Source organism: Piliocolobus tephrosceles, chromosome 18, assembly GCF_002776525.5.
Source record: "Piliocolobus tephrosceles isolate RC106 chromosome 18, ASM277652v3, whole genome shotgun sequence".
NCBI classification, from domain to species: Eukaryota; Metazoa; Chordata; class Mammalia; order Primates; family Cercopithecidae; genus Piliocolobus; species Piliocolobus tephrosceles.
In genome coordinates, this window is record NC_045451.1 from 36334214 (window position 1) to 36350887 (window position 16674).

Genomic DNA, 16674 nt, shown 5'->3' on the forward strand with positions numbered 1-16674 from the left:
CTGAACCTCTTCTCTTTATCTACTCTTGCTTCTTCAGGTGTCATTCATTCTTCTTTAAATATCTAAACACTGTTACAATTCTCAGAGCTATATTTCCAGCCCATACCTCTCTCATAAACACATTGTATATTCAGCTACCAACTCAGCACCTCCACTTGGATGACTCATTAACATTGTAATGTAATGTTCTCAAAGTGAACTCACTCTCCCTACCTCCCAAACTACTCCTCCCAGTTTCATTAAGTAGCAACTCTTCTAGTTTCTCAAGCCAAAATACCTGGTGGCACCCATGGCTTTTCTTTCTTTTATACCCCACATTCAATCTAACTGCAAATTTTATCATCTCCACTATCAAAATACCATCTTTTATGAAATCTAAGATGCCACCAATTTTTTTTTTAAATATATTTTATATGCCACTAACATAGGGAAAATGCTGCCAAATTATGGCATCACATCATTAACATTAACATGGATTCTGACATTCTAATTGCAGAGAGATTAGTGTGAAAGACATGCATTCTTTTGAATCAGTGAAACATGCTGTTTCCAGAATCTAGCTGCTTCTTACCACCTTCACTGCTAGCACCCCATTTCATTCCTAGACTTCCTGACTTATCTTCCTGCTTCTGACTTTGCCCACTGCCCGCTTCTGCCCTTTCCCCACCTCAGTGTATTTTTAAACAGCCAGTGTTGCTTCTGAATTGTGAGTCAGCCCATTGTCTGCCCAGGGCCCTACGGTGCTCCCTGCTGCACTCAGGGAAAAAGCTGAAGTCCTCACAGTGGCCTGCAGGGCCCCTCACGATCTGGTTTCCTGCCACTTTTCTGATTTCATCTCCAGCCAGTCTCCCTCTTAGCACATTGGCCTCCTTGCTGTTCCTAATCATACCTGACACCCCTCCGAAGCTTTTGCATTGGCTGTTTCTTCTATGTAGACACTCTTCTCATAGACACGCTTGTGATTCCTCCCTGTTTTCCAGGCATTATCACATGTCCCTCTTTAGTAAGGCCTCTCACGCTCCCAACCCACCTCCTTACCCTGTGTACCCCTTCATTGCCAGACATACTTTATTCCCTTCTCTGGCTTTTTCTCAGTGTCACTTACAACCATGTGGCAGACTATATATGACTTTATTTTATTTGTTTTCTCTTTGCCCTTCACTAAATGTAAGCTCTGTGAAGGCAGGATTTTCTTTTCCCCATTTCATTACTTTCAGAACCTGGGCAGTAGTAGGTGGATAGTAGGTGCTCAATACCTATGTGTTGAATAAACGAATGTTGTAAATGTAATATAAAGGTGCAGATACTGAGCTAATGAAAAGTACTGTATTATCTTTCCTCATGCTCAGAATGACCGTTGGTTATGTAAGTGACCACTGGGCACAGTATATGAGCCATAACCAAGGCTCAGGATTGGCCCAACAGCCCTACTCTATGGAGAAACTACAGGTTGAATTTGATGAGCTGTTTTTGAGGGCTGTCCTACATGTGCTGAAGGCCAAAAGGTAAGTAAGACATATGATATTTGGTGAGAAGTAACTTCCTCACTGGTAAGAACCAGTCGAGTGAAAGCCACTTAAGTAGGTCTTTTATAATAGTTTCCTAGTGTATTTCATCTGTTTCTTATCGAGGGCAAATTCTTGGGCTTTAGTTTCCTTATCTGTAGTACCCCCCTGTTGGCTGAAATGGTCTCTCTCTCTCTCAATTTCTTTCTGTTGTAAGATAACACTATTCTGGTGTCTCAGTTTTTTGCCACCTTGAACTTTTGGGGCAGCCTCGAGCAGGGGAAAACAGGATAGATTGTATCTGTCACATACCCACTGCAGTGCCTGCAGTGAGAAGCGGTAGGTGCGCAGCATGTGGTGCAAATGATTTGCTGATTTTATTGTTCAATTTGCCTTCCTGTAAGGGTTTTAAGGTCTGGGAATGTCATGGATCTTGGTTCCCTATCTTAGCTTTGTAAATACTGTCTTTGGATCATGCCGTCTGTGCCGCTGCTTGTAGCCTAGGACCTGTTTGAGGCATAGGCAGGGGCACAGCTGCATATCCTGTGCTCCCTTCCTGAGCCACTGGCCAAGTTGAGGAGTGGGCTCTGCTGCAGAATTATGCCCTCCACTAGGAGATGCGGGCCTGCCTCCACCCCTGCCCAGCTCTGCTTATGAGCTACTGGCTCTCCCCTATTTTGGCCCTCTCCTGAGCTAGCTGTTTACACTCCCTCTTGCCATGTGACTCTTAGCCTCAGCCCCCGATTTATTCTGTGTTGTATAGTAAGTTTGAGTGTTGGTCTGCCATTTACTCTTACCCTGGGAAAGTCACTTAATATTTGCGGTCTCACTTTCTTCATTTATAAAACGAAGATGGTGATAGTGATACTACTGTGCCATTAACCTTGTGGATGGATATGTGATGAGGGTGAATTGTGGTAATATGAGGAAATACATTTTAAACCATAAAGGACTTTTCAAATGTAAGTGGGAGTTGTTCTTGTGTGGTTTCATACAGAGAATAGAATAATCTAGAGACTTAGAGAAAGATCAGGAGTTCTTAGCAAAGTGTTAACCACTTTTAGACACTGTGAAGGTGTAAGTCTAACTTAAATAGAACTTGGGTATAGAAATTTATCTTTTTTTTTTTTTTTTTGTGATGGGGTCTCACTTTGTTGCTGGAGTATAGTAGCATGATCTTGGCTCACTGCAACCTCTTCACTGAACCTCACTGAACCAGGTTCAAGCGACTTTTCCACCTCAGCCTCCCAAGTAGCTGGGATTACAGGCACTTGCCACCATGCCTGGCTAATTTTTTGTGTTTTTAGTAGAGATGGGGTTTCACCATGTTGGCCAGGTTGGTCTTGAACTCCTGACCTCAAGTGATCTGCCCGGTTCAGCCTCCCAAAGTGCTACGATTACGGATATGAGCCACCGCACCTGGCTTTATCTTTAGATTACTCCTGTTACACATATACCATAAATTTTGTGGTCTCATGAGATCCGCCAAATCCTGTTCAGGATTGTCAGGGCATCAGTGCAGTAGCACCTGCCCACTGATGCCAGCCTGGTACATGGGAGGAGTCTTCTTTCTCTGATCTGTCACTTGTTTTTGTGCTTGCTTAGCGGAGAGGCAAAGCTGTCATCCTACTTACTGGGGCTTATATATTGAGCTGTGAACCCTTCCTGTAACATTGTGTATATAATTCACAAAGATAATTGTTTTAAAATGTTGACAGCTATTGCTGTTAAGTTTATTTTAGGAAACAAATTATATGAGAACCAGCTATTTAAAGCCATGAAATTTAAATTTATTTGGCACTCAAATGGAAATTTCTGGCAATAGCTATCCCTTCAACCTAAAACAAAACTAAACTATACTAAAAGACAAACAACAAAAATAGAAGTCAGGGCTAGGCGTGATGGCTCACACCTGTAATCCCAGTACTTTGGGAGGCTGAGGTGGGCGGATCACCTGAGGTCAGGAGTTTGAGATTAGCCTGGCCAACATGGTGAAACACCATCTCTACTAAAAATACAAGAATTAGCCAGGCGTGGTGGCAGGAGCCTGTAGTCCCAGCTACTCAGGAGGCTGAGGCAAAATAATCACTTGAACCTGGGAGGTGGAGGTTGCGGTGAGCTGAGATTGCACCATTGCACTCCAGCCTGGGCAGCAGAGCAAGACTCTGTCTCAAAATATATATATGTGTATATGTGTATAAATACCTATATAAATATATATGTGTGTGGGTGTATATATATGTGTGTATATATATGCCAGACTTCCTGAATGTCTGCCATATAGGGAATTTTATAGCCTGAAATACACCCTGTTTGTGATTTTACTTTTAAGTCCTCTACAATCTTCCTTCTTTGTTTTGGGGTTATAAAACAACATCAAGTCCCATGTGAAGTGTTAGGATAATGAATTAATAAGATAGAAACCTGACCCACCTGACCTTAGAGAAGTTTCTTAATCTCTTGGTCAGGAGTCTAGCTGGCTTTTCCAGACTCCAGGTGAGTGTGGGTTTGAGCTACCAGTTGCCTGTTTAGGTTTGTAGATGTGGATTAGGCATAATACACTATTCATTTTTTAAAAATTTGGTTTATTTGTAATTAGATAATTTGTAATAGGATAATTTGTAGTAGTTGTGCCTCCTATTTTCTTAAGTTTTTTTTTTTTTTTTTTTTTTTTAATTTAATAGCAGGTAAGTTGCTCTACGTTCCTTAGCAGATTTCTTTTTTCTTTTCTCTTTTTTTTTTTGAAATGGAGTCTCACTGTGTTGCCCAAGATGGAGTGTAACCTATGCCTCCTGGGTTCAAGCAATTCTCCTGCCTCAGCCTCCTGAGTAGCTGAGACTGTAGGCGCGCACCACCGTGCCCAGCTAAATTTCATATTTTTAGTAGAGATGGGGTTTCACTACATTGGCCAGGATGGTCCCGAACTCCTGACCTCAAGTAATCTGCCCGCCTCAGCCTCCCAAAGTGTTAGGATTACAGGCATGAGCCACCGCACCCGGCCGTTCCTTAGCAGATTCTGACTTGGGGCATGGCCACCATCCTGATACAAGTTTTTTCTTTTTTTAGTTGTGGTAACATTCACATACAATTTTAATAAGCATCTATTGAATGCTGATTGTTTTTGAGATACTGGTTTAGATAGCAGATAATTAAAATACAGGGTTCTAGTTATAAACTGGTTTATATAAAAATGAACAAGACCTGGTTTCTGCTCTCAAATTGCTGTCAGGTTAGTATGTTATATGTAATTTACAGTACCTTGAGGCGTTTCTCACGTTGTGTTTTAAGAATCACTTGCGTCTGAGTCACCAAGGGTGACTATAAAAGGTGCAAATTCTTGTGCCCCAGCTCTGACCTACAAAATCATGGTCTTTGTAGGTGAGGCTTGGGAATCTGCATTTTCCACAAAGTCTCCAGGTGGTTTTTCTGCCACTATAGTGTGAGGCTTACTGGCAAAAGGTGTGATGATGGCAAAGTCAAGTATTGATGGAGTTCTGTAATAGCACAGAGGAGGAAGTCCAAGGAGGGCTTGACCCATGGAAGGAGCCAGCCTGGAGGTATGCGGTCTCTCCAGGCTTGGTGGAATGCAGTAGTAACTGAAGGAAGGCAGAGAGGGCTCTGGTTGGAAATACGGGTCAGAGCCATCCTGTGGAAGCCTTTGAGCGTGGGCTGAGGAGTTTGAACTTTGTTCAGTGCTCAGAGCGGAGTCACTGGATGGATTTTGATTTTCCTCTCACCCACTACACATGTGTCTGTGTTCACACGTGTACCTGTATGTGTGCTCAGACACGCACATCCACAGCTGGCCTCTCTGCCACCCACTACTGTCTGTGCCTTAGTAGCCTGTGTGAGTTGGTGCTAATATCCATAATAATAATTATTATTATTTTTGAGATGGAGTTTCACTCTTGTTGCCCTGACTGGAGTGCAATGGTGTGATCTTGGCTCACTGCAATCTCTACCTCCTGGGTTCAAGTGGTTCTCCTGCCTCAGCCTCCCAAGAGGCTGGGATTACAGGCATGTGCCGCCACACTTGGCTAATTTTGTATTTTTTGTAAAGACGGGGTTTCACTGTGTTGGTCAGGCTGGTCTTGAACGCCTGACCTCAAGTGATTCATCTGCCTCGGCCTCCTAAATTGTTGGGATTACAGACGTGAGCCACCATGCCCGGCCATATCCATAATTGTTGTCTTGGTTTTTGTGAGGATGGTTTGAGTTGATATTGTACTTACATGTGTACACACACACATGCACACATTGTAGTGGTTAGAACAGTCCCTGGCACAGACTGGGTGGTTTGTATTTGCTGTTACTCTTAGCCATCCTTGAGGTGTTTATGACTAAAGCATATTAGAAAAATCGTAGTGTGATTTAAGAATCTTTTTTTCCTTGAGAGCCAATGGTTTTTCTGCTTTCTTAATGTAATGAAGCTGATTAATAAATAAAATGATTCCTGCTTACATGCAGACTTGGCATTTGGCTGTTTATGTCCGAGATGCCCTTTGGGACTCTGTCTGTGCAAATGTTGTGGAAGCTCTTCTACCTCATGCACCAGGTGGAGAGCGAGAACCTGCAGCGGCTCTCCTCCTCCCTGCAGCCCGCCCAGTGCAAGCAGCAGCTCCAAGGTACGGCCCCACCGAGCAGTCGGTGTTCTGCTCTCCCTATCTTTTTGTGCTTCTCTTCAGGGCTTAATTTTTACTTTTAGAGGGACTAAGAGAAAATGTTTTGCTCTACATACGTATTCAAGTGTAATGATTTTGAAATTCAACAGACTGCTTCACAGTTTTGATGTATTAAACAGCAACTAGCATATCTGAAATCAAAATTTGATTAGTCCCAAACAGTATGCCAATACACACAGTATTCTAACTTTTAGGAAGCACTTTTTTTTTTGCATTTGTATGTGAAATTATTCTAGTTGGCGGTTGTATTAACAGATACGTATTAATTGTCTAGAAATTTGTTAAGGCTTTGTGCCCAGCCGTTCCTCTAGTATCTTTCTTTTATTGCTGTTTTTTTAAAAATTGTATTGTTTTTATGAACTAAAGATATAGACAGGTGTACTTTAAAAATTAGTTTTGGTGAAAACTTAAGTTTTTGTGTCATACCACCTCTAAACTATAGAATATTTACTTATTTTTATTTATTTATTTATTTTGAGATAGGGTCTCATTCTGTCATCCAGGCTGGAGTGCAGTGGTATGCTCTTGGCTCACTGCAACCTCTGCCTCCTGGGTTCAAGTGATTCTAGTGCCTCAGCCTCCTGAGTAGCTGGGCTTACGGGTCCACGCCACCACACCTGGCTATTTTTTTATTTTTAGTAGAGATCTAGTTTCATCTTGTTGCCCAGGCTGGTCTTGAACTCCTGACTTCAGGCCCACCTCGGTCTCCCGAAGTGCTGTGATTACAGGTGTGAGTCACCGTGCCTGGCCAGAACATTTACTTATAACAAAATTACAATGTTCAAAATGAAAAACACTGTTTAATTAGATGTATGTTGTAGTGATTTTAAAAACCTACCCTATACATTAAAAAATGATGGACAATATACTGAAATACAAGATTAAAAAGAAACACAAAAGATAATTCTATTTTCCAAATGTTTTTTTCTTCACAACAGGAAGTAAAGACTGTTTTCCAAATTTTTAAATGTCTGTATCACTTAAAAGAAAACCATATACTTTAAAAATTATTGAGCCTCTACTGTTTGCAAAGTAGTTTGTGCAGACATTCATGATTTATTTTTTTATTTCCATTTCTTTTTTGAGATGGAGCCTTGCCCCAGCTGGGTTGCAATGGCGCAATCTCGGCTCAATGTAACCTCCGTCTCCTGGGCTCAAGTGATTCTCCTGCCTCAGCCTCCTGAGTAGCTGGGATTACAGGTGCGCACCACCATGCCCAGCTAATTTTTATGTTTTAATAGAGACAGGGTTTCTCCATGCTAGCCAGGCTGGTCTTGAACTCCTGACCTCAAGTGATCCACATGCCTCCCAAAATGCTGGGATTATAGGCATGAGCCACCGCACTCAGCCTCTATTTCTCTCTCTCTAGATTGATGTCTTTATTCTTCTGTTTCTGTTTTTTTCTTTTCTGGGGCTCTGCATGCATCTCCTTTTGTCTCTTTCTGTTTTTCTTTTTATCTTTTTAGTGGTAGCTCTGGACTCCTTTACATTGTTCTGCTTTGTAAAATGCTTCTCTGCTGTCCTGGGGGCAGTGCTTTCATTAGACCGTTGCCATGGTTGGACCTGGGCTTACGAGTGAGCTAGGTGAGAGGTCTCACAGCCATTGTCTGTCCTCTGGCGGCTGTTTCTGTGGTTGAAATAACTAACACAGAAGCAGACATTTCCTTCGGAAGTGCTGGGATGGTCAGCAGCACTTCTTTTTATACCTGAGTCCTGGGTAGGTCTCCTTTGTAGTGTCATCTCCCTTCACTGCGGACTTACTATCTGCCAGGCTCTGTGTTACCATGTGGCAGATGGAGCCGATGTTGAACAGCTCAGCTCTGTAGTGGATGTGATTCCAGACCCTGAAGCGGCAGTACCGGCCTTGCCTTGCCCTGGAGCTTTGGATCCTGCTGTTGGAGTTCTCTGTCTGGACTCCAGGCTCCCATGGCACTTTTATCTTTATCTCCCTTAGAGCCTGTATCACCTGACACAGGAGTTAGTGGCACAGTAGAGAAGTTTCATCTGCCTTATTACATTCTGAGCTTGAGACTGGAGTCTTTGCACTGATCTCCTGCTCTAATTTGCTGTTTTTTTCATCTTCTCCTTTGCTTAATCTTTTATAAACCAATTTTGTTATGAGGCTTGGTTTTTATTGTTTGTGGAAGAATAAGGCTTCCTAACATATTTTACCTTCCTAATTTTTTATATTTAATAATTACCAGAAGTGCTTATTCTTTATAACCAGTTCTTATTTATCTGTGGTAATGGGGGTAGGGTGAGCTTGAAATCAGTTTCCAAGGAACAAATTTTAACTAGTTTTAACATTTCCTAACTAGCACATTTCTCAGCAGTGATTGTTAAAAACCGGTCTGTTTTAATTTGGCTTCTTTTTGTTTATTTCTAGTCTGATCAACATTCTGACTACTAGTAAAGTGTAGCCATAAGCAAATTTGATGATAAATAAATGTAGAAATGTGTTTGTTTATCCTTATAGTTAATATTTTCAAAGCTAATTAGAAAGTTATTTCACTTTCCCATTGTTTTTTCTATAGAATTATTGAAAATATAAGGCCTTTTCCTTGATTTGTACCTTAAACATTGTAAGTTTGAATGATAATTCTTTTTTTTCTTTTTAAATATCCTTTCACAATGTAAGTTAGAATGATCATGCCAATTTTCATTATTCTGAGAATGTTCTGTGTAATAATTTCCACTCTAAATCCAATTTGGAGATGGAAAATGAAAATTGGTTTGGTAAGTGTTCCGGAGTTATTTTGAAAATGCAGGAAATTTGGTGAGCTACCTTGGTTTCTCAAATGTGTAAATGTGAACAGAATTATTGGCTTATTGCCTTCTTACAGTGAAAAGTTCCATCAAGGATATGTATATAAATATATATATATATATTTATATATTTTTAAATTTTTTTATTTATTTTATTTATTTTTAAATTTTTATTTATTTATTTTTAAAAATTTTTAATTTTTTTTGAAACAGAGTCTTGCTCTGTTGCCCAGGCAGGAGTGCAGTGGCATGATCTTGGCTCACTGCAACCTCCGTCTCCCAGGTTCAAGTGAGTCTCCTGCATCAGTCTCCTGAGTAGCTGGGACTACTGGCATGTGCTAACATGCCCAGCTAATTTTTGTATTTTTAGTAGAGATGGGGCTTTACCATGTTGGCCAGGCTGGCCTCAAACTCCTGACCTCAAGTGATTTGCCCGCTTTTGGCCTCTGAAAGTGCTGGGATTTCGAGTGTGAGCCACAGAACCCAGCCAAGGACATATATTTTTTAAATGGGCTTTTTTTCCTTTCCTCCGTACAACTTTGCATCTAGTTTACTGTCATGTATATTTGTGAATATTGCCTTCTAATGGCAGAATTTAATACTGCTTACACAACATCCTTTGCGACATAGGCAAAACACATCACATTTATTATATTGTTTATGACATTCATTAGTATTTCAGTTACGGTTAGAACTAATTTCTTGCCCCCAGTTTTTCTTTATAAGCAAATCTCTTTTTTTGGAATGCCCTATTTGTGCCGAGTAGTTTGCTAGTATTAGCAGTTTTCATTAGTCAGGTCTTTGTTTGTCTGATGGTTTACCAAGTAGCTTCAAGTGTGCCTTTGAAGTTGGCGATACTGCCTTTGAAGGTGACTGCCTGGTGACAGCAGCAGTGCTTTGCAGTTAACAAAGCATGTCACCAGTGACATGCTGTTTAATCTTCTTATTAAATAACCTTTTGAGACAGATGTGCGAACTGAAGCTTAGAGATGTTAAATGTCTCCTTTGAGGTTACATTATATTTAGAGTTTGTTGGAATTTCAGAGGCCATCTGGTCCAGCCTTATTCCTGATGCTGGTAGAAATCTATTTTGGAACAAAGAAAGAACTTTTGTATCTTTAAATATTCCTAAATCTTTTTCTCTGGAAGGGTGATTAAAAAATATAAATTTATTCTTTCCCCACTTTACTTTTCTTGATATGAACTTGCAGACCCAGAACATTTCACCAACTTTGAGAAGTGTCTTTCTTCTATGAATAGCTCAGAAGAGATTTGCCTTCTGACTACCTTTGCTCAGATGGCTCAGGCCAGAAGAACCAATGTGGACGAAGACTTCATAAAAATTATTGTTCTGGAGATATATGAGGTTAGAATATGAAGTTTTAGAAATTAGCTAAAAAATGTTTTCTTTTGGATTGTCCATCTGTTGATTTTTGGGGGGGATTTCTTTTACAAACTGTGACTTACTTAGCTACTGTCTACACTTTTGAGAAGGGATGGAGAATCAGTGGAACATTATTTTGCTACAGGGGTTATTGAAAATGTGAATTATATCCATTCCCCAGTACTTATTATCTTTTGAAATTTGTTGCACCAGTTTCAGTAAGGAAGAGACAGTGTGATACAGCCTGACACTTACAGTTTTTATGCTGTATGTTTCCCTCACCCCACCCCTTCAGCTAAACTCCAGAAACCTAGCTTCCCAGCCAGTTTAAATGAGATGGTGGGAAGAATATTGAACCTGGAGTTAGGATACCTGCATTTTAACTCTGCTATTAATTGGCCATCTCACATCAAAAAAGATAACATATCACCCCAGGCTTCGTTTTCCTCATCTATAATATGAAATTACAGGCTAGGATGAGATCCTTGCATTCTACATCTTTTCAGTGAGCCATCCATGAGGGTGGAGGGGAGTGAAATTTTGACCCCTGAGCATCTAGGGACTAGCCCAAGGTGGTTACCAAAACGTTCATTGGAGTTTTTTGTATATTTAAAAAGCCCGGCACATTTTACACTTTAAGCTCTCATTTATCTGTTGCTCTGCATACAAAATATCTCCTCCAAAGTATTCAAGTGTACTCAAGTAAAATTATGTTTGAAGATGATTATTTGGGTTTTATTATCTTCCCCTAATAATCCAGTTTGAGAATGACAAACCTGGATGTTCTTTCCAGGATCAAATACTTGATTCAGTGATTCCTATACCTGTACTTCATAACCGTGCATAAAGTTAAGATCTCGATGGATCTGGAATTCAGACTGTCTTCATGATCTGAAAATCTTGGGGAGAGAAGACATATTTTCACATACATTAAGTGACATTCTCAAGATCTGTTGCTAAAGTAATATTTATGCTCTTGAGTAAAGTTTCCAGTGTTTTTTCTAGGAGTCACAATAAAAATTACATTCTGTATTACATTCTGATCCTTTGTGTGTATGTACAATTGAAGCAATACTTAATCTACCTGTGATGCACTATTACATTTTTCCATTTTATTTTATTCTCTATGTTATTTTTCTGTGTATTCCATTGTGTTAAAAAATACCATTCTCATTAATGGATTGTAATATAGACTTTGAAAGACTTAATTCAAAAGAAGTTGGTAAACATTAATGTTTTAGAGGACCTTGTAGTTAGGGCTCTTATTTTGTAGGGGGAAGCTAGGCATTTCCATGAAATACATTCTGATTTTCATCATTGTAGTGATTTCCTCAAATTTAGAAAAGTTTTGAAACTGCAGGAACCGTTTTATTATTACCGACAAACTTTGGGATATACTTTTTGAATCCACACTTGAAGTCATTGTTATAAAAAGTTGCCATTCTCTTATATTCCTCTCCCTCTACCTTTCAGCCTCAGAGTAGACAGTTGCCTATATGAAGTTTTCACATTTTTTGGAACATAGTGTCAACTAAGGCTCAATATAAGATTCTTTCTGCTTTGCTTGAAAAAACTATATAAGGGTGTTTTGACTGATAATTGATATTAAAAGTGCCATTTTCTTCCCCCTGTTCCCCATTTAGGTATCTTATGTCACCCTGTCTACCAGAGAGACTTTTTCAAAGGTTGGTCGAGAGCTTTTAGGGACCATCACAGCTGTTCATCCTGAGATAATTTCTGTTCTTCTGGATAGAGTTCAAGAGACCATTGACCAGGTTGGAATGGTAAGAGCACTGATTTTGTTTGTTTTTGTTTTTTTAAATCTTGGAGTAATGGAACATTGGCAAAAATAGGAAGGTTCTTGGGAATGATCTCGTCACTGTGGGTATAAACAGGATGAAAGGAACTAACATTTACTGTGCCGGCCTCTGTGTCATTCACTGTGCCAACTTGGGATTAGCTGCTGCTTATAAAAAGATGTGATTGTTTCTCTCAAATCTCAAGGTTGACCTGTTCACCTCCTTCAATAACATATTTTTACTTTACTTATGACCTATAGTTAATTAACAATTTTATTTCATAATTTGTTTGGCTTTCATAGTTTTTATATTTGGTACCTGGAATAAACAACTGACAAAGAAGGTCCTATTTAAAGTCAGTCAAAAGCAAAATAAATAGTATGTAGTAACAATTGAGGAGGACACAGATTTAATTTGTTTCTGTCATTTGTCACAATCCCTTTTGCAGTCTTCATGTAGTTTTTCAAATGTTTTCTTGAGATGTAATTCACATACCATACAATTACCTATTTAAAGTGTGTAAGTCAGTGGTTTTTAGTCTATTCACAGATATGTGCAACTCTCAACACAGTCAATTTTAGAGCATTTTCATCACCTCAGAAAGAGACCCCATAGACTTCAGCTATCACTCTTTTTTTTTTTTTGAGATGGAGTTTCGCTCTTGTTGCCCAGCAGGCTGGAGTGCAGTGGCTCAATCTTGGCTCACTGCAACCTCTGCCTCCCAAGTTCAAGTGATTCTCCGGTCTCAGCCTCTCAAGTAGCTGGGATTGCAGGTGCCCGCCACCATGCCCAGCTAATTTTTTTGTATTTTTAATAGAGATGGGATTTCACTGCGGAGACCAGCTCGGGGAGACCCTAACCCAGCAGCACTAGAGGAATTAGAAACACACACACAGAAATATAGAGTTGTGAAGTGGAAAATCAGGGGTCTCACAGCCTTCAGAGCTGAGAGCCCTGAACAGAAATTTACCCACGTATTTATTAACAGCAAACCAATCATTAGCATTGTTTCTAGAGATATTAAATTAACTAAAAGTGTCCCTTATGGGAACCAAAAGGATGGGCCGAATTAAAGGAATAGGTTGGGCTAGTTAACTGCAGCAGGAGCACATCCTTAAGGCACAGATCGCTCATGCTATTGTTTGTGGCTTAAGAATGCCTTTAAGCGGTTTTCTGCCCTGGACGGGCCAGGTGTTCCTTGCCCTCATTCCTGTAAACCCACAACCTTCCAGTGTGGGCGTTAGGGCCATTATGAACATGTTACAGTGCTGCAGAGATTTTGTTTATGACCAGTTTTGGGGCCAGTTTATGGCCAGATTTTGGGGCGCTTGCTCCCAGCATGTCTCCCTTCTTTGATTTGCAAAGAGATGAAAGCAAAGGCAGCTTTGTCATAGTGAGCTACTTCTAGCAGGAGTCAGGATTCGTATCTGCAGACTATACAAAGACAAACAACATAGATTAAAAGCACAATCATCATTGAAATCACAGAGCTTCCAAGTGTTTTTATCCATTTTAATGGGTTACTAGCTGCTAATTTGTCTGCAACTCCTTCAAGCACTTCAGTTCCTAGCATTAAGGTCAGGTGTGTGTGGGATGCTTTAAATATTTGTTCTTTAATTTTGCAATATCCAAGGACAAGTTTGTAGAGTGTCTTTTTAGATGCTTTTTTATTCTTTTGCACATTTTGATCTTATTAGGAGCATTTAATAGTTTCCACAAATCCTTACGTTTAGCACCTAGAGCGGGCCATATCATTTGAGGTTGAGGTGCCACTGTACCGCCATGGTTCCAGAGAATAGGAACTTTTGACGTACTCCCTATCATTTTTACCATCTGACCATTTTGTTCAGATCATCTGAACATAGTGTGACCGTGGCACGCAGACTGAGAGGCAGTTCAAGCTAAACATCCCCTTAGGGGGGACCAATTAATAATGATTCCATAGGAATTGTTGTGTAGCACCTCTGCCTGTTCTACAAAGCAATCTTCCTAAACAAGTATGTTCATTATTTCTAACTGGGTCCAATCCTGTTTACAAATAGGTTTTTGAGGGCGTTATGCCTCAATAATAGGAGCAGATTTATTATGGTAAATACTGAGATCAGAAAGCATGTGTAACTGTGTCATAGAGTGATTTACATCTAGGCATTATTGCCAGCCAAGATTGATCAATATGCCCAATAAATATAATTGTTCTCTGTGTCAGCCCTTATTGAGGGAATACTCACGGCAGTGGTGATAACCGCTATCATAGCTACCATTAAATTCTTCATTGTGACTAGTTGTCCCGCTTTCCTCAGGTTTTCTTCCACCATCTGTGACAGCTTCTTGATCTGTCCCCAGCTGGGTGCCTGTGTTCGACGGGTGTTGCTCATGACAGTTGGGGTCATCGTCAGCCTCAGTCTTGACATGGCTGCAACCGGGGTGTCCTTGGGATCCTCCCGGAGTCTCTTCCTCTGCATCTGGCTCATGATAAGGTTTCAGGTGTCTTGATGGTATCCAAATCAGCTGTTGGTTTTGGCCTGGAGAAGCACAAGCGTAACCTCTACCCCAAGTTATTATTTTACCTATTTCCCAACTTTTTGTTACTGGATCTTTCCACCAAATCAATTGTTCTGCTTCTGTCTTTGCAGCTGGTTTCTGTAGATACTGTTCAGCTGCTGATAACATCTGACCTTTGGGCAGGCTCAAAAAATTTAAAGTTAATAATACCAGATTCAGTTGCGTCTGTGGGGTTCCATGTTCTCTGTCTCCCCCTTTTTGCTTTTGCAACTGCTGTTTCAGGGAGAGATTCATTGTTTCCACTATGGTTTGTCTTTGAGAATTGTATGGAATACCAGTACTGTGTTTAATATTCCACATAGAGAAAAATGTAACTAGAGCTTGGCTAGTATAGCCTGGGGCATTATCTGTTTTAATAGAAGCTGGAATGCCCATCACTGCAAAACACTGCAAAAGATGACATTTAATACAGGCAGAAGACTCTCCTGATTGGCATGTAGCCCAGACAAAGTGAGAAAAGGTGTCCACACATACACGTACATACGCTAGTCTCCCAAACAAGGGAATATGTGTGACATCCATTTGCCAAAGAGAGTTAGGTTCCAATCCTCGAGGATTAGCTCCTCCTGTAAAAGATGAGGAATGTACCATTTGGCAAGTTGGGCATCACTGGATAATAGCTTTAGCTTCTTTCCAGGTCATGTATCTACGTTTGAGACCAGAGGCATTAACATGGGTTAAATTGTGAAAGTGTCTAGCATTAGATATTGCATTAGCAATTAGGTGATCAGCCATTTGATTCCCTTCAGTCAAAGGTCCTGGAAGAGGTGTATGAGCCCTAATGTGAGTGACATACCCTTTTTGGGTGCATTCTACTCTTAACTACTGTTTGCAGTTGGGTAAATAAAGTCATCAGTTGTTCATCTGTATGAAATAGTAACTGAACATTTTCAATTAACTGTGTGGAATGAACCACATGTGAAGAATCAGAAATCACATTAATAGGCATATCAAAAGCAGTCAATACCTCAATTACAGCGACAAGCTCCGCTTTTTGAGCTGAAGTATAAGGCGTCTGGAAAACTTTACCTTTTGCTCCAGAATAAGAAGCTTTACGTTAGTAGACCCCATCTGTAAAACAATGAAAACACTTAGCGGGCTGCAGTTTGTTTACTGCAGGGATTGTAAATGCAAACCATTCACAGTCTTGCTCAGCTAAGGGGATAGTAAAGAAAGAGTCTTTTAAATCTATGACTATTAAAGGCCAGTTTTTTGGAATGACAGCAGGAGAAGACAATCCTGGCTGTAATGTTCCCATGGGTTGTATAACTGAATTGATAGCTCTTAAGTCAGTTAATATTCTCCCTTTACCTGATTTTTTTCTTAATTATGAAAACTGGAGAATTCTGAGGAGAAAATATTGGAGCTATGTACCCATTTTCTAATGGTTCAGTAACTAATGTCTCCAAAGCCTCCAGTTTCTCTTTAGTTAGTGGCCATTGTTCTATCCAAATGGGCTTATCTGTTAACCATTTTAAAGGTATAGGTTCTGGAGGCTTAACAATGGCCACCATCAAAAATGATATCTTAATCTTTGGTAGGAACTTTTTAAACCTTGCAAATTTTTTTCTACTCTCATACCAGGGGCATACCCCATTTCATGCATTGTATGTTGACTTTGAGGACTATATAATTGTTCTGAAATTAGAACTTGTGCTCCCCGTTGTTGTAATAAATCTCTTCCCCATAAATTTATAGGTACAGAAGTTATAAGTGGTTGAATAGTCCCAGGTTGTCCATCGGGCCCTTCACAATGCAAAATATAACTACTTTAATATACTTCAGGGGCTTTACCAACTCCAACTATGTTAAATTGAGTGGGTTGAATTGGCCATGTGCACGGCCAGTGCTGTAGAGAAATGATTGAAATGTCCGCTCCTGTATCTACCAAACCTTTAAATTTCTTTCCCTGAATAGTTATTTCACAGGTAGGACGTTTATCAGTAATTTGATTTGCCCAATAAGCTGCTTTGCCT

At 40.1% G+C, this 16674-nt stretch overlaps 1 protein-coding gene across 3 annotated transcripts in view; it reads left to right on the forward strand.

The window, feature by feature from the left end:
- The window catches only part of EPG5 (ectopic P-granules autophagy protein 5 homolog), a 140679-nt gene that overhangs the window by 29345 nt on the left and 94660 nt on the right, over nt 1-16674 (forward strand). For all 3 annotated transcript variants that reach the window (XM_023207621.2, XM_023207620.1, XM_023207619.1), the window contains exons 10-13: nt 1350-1505; nt 5973-6130; nt 10165-10319; nt 11981-12121. In XM_023207621.2, the coding sequence (XP_023063389.1) occupies nt 1350-1505; nt 5973-6130; nt 10165-10319; nt 11981-12121 (610 nt within the window). The remainder of the gene's footprint in view (nt 1-1349; nt 1506-5972; nt 6131-10164; nt 10320-11980; nt 12122-16674) is intronic.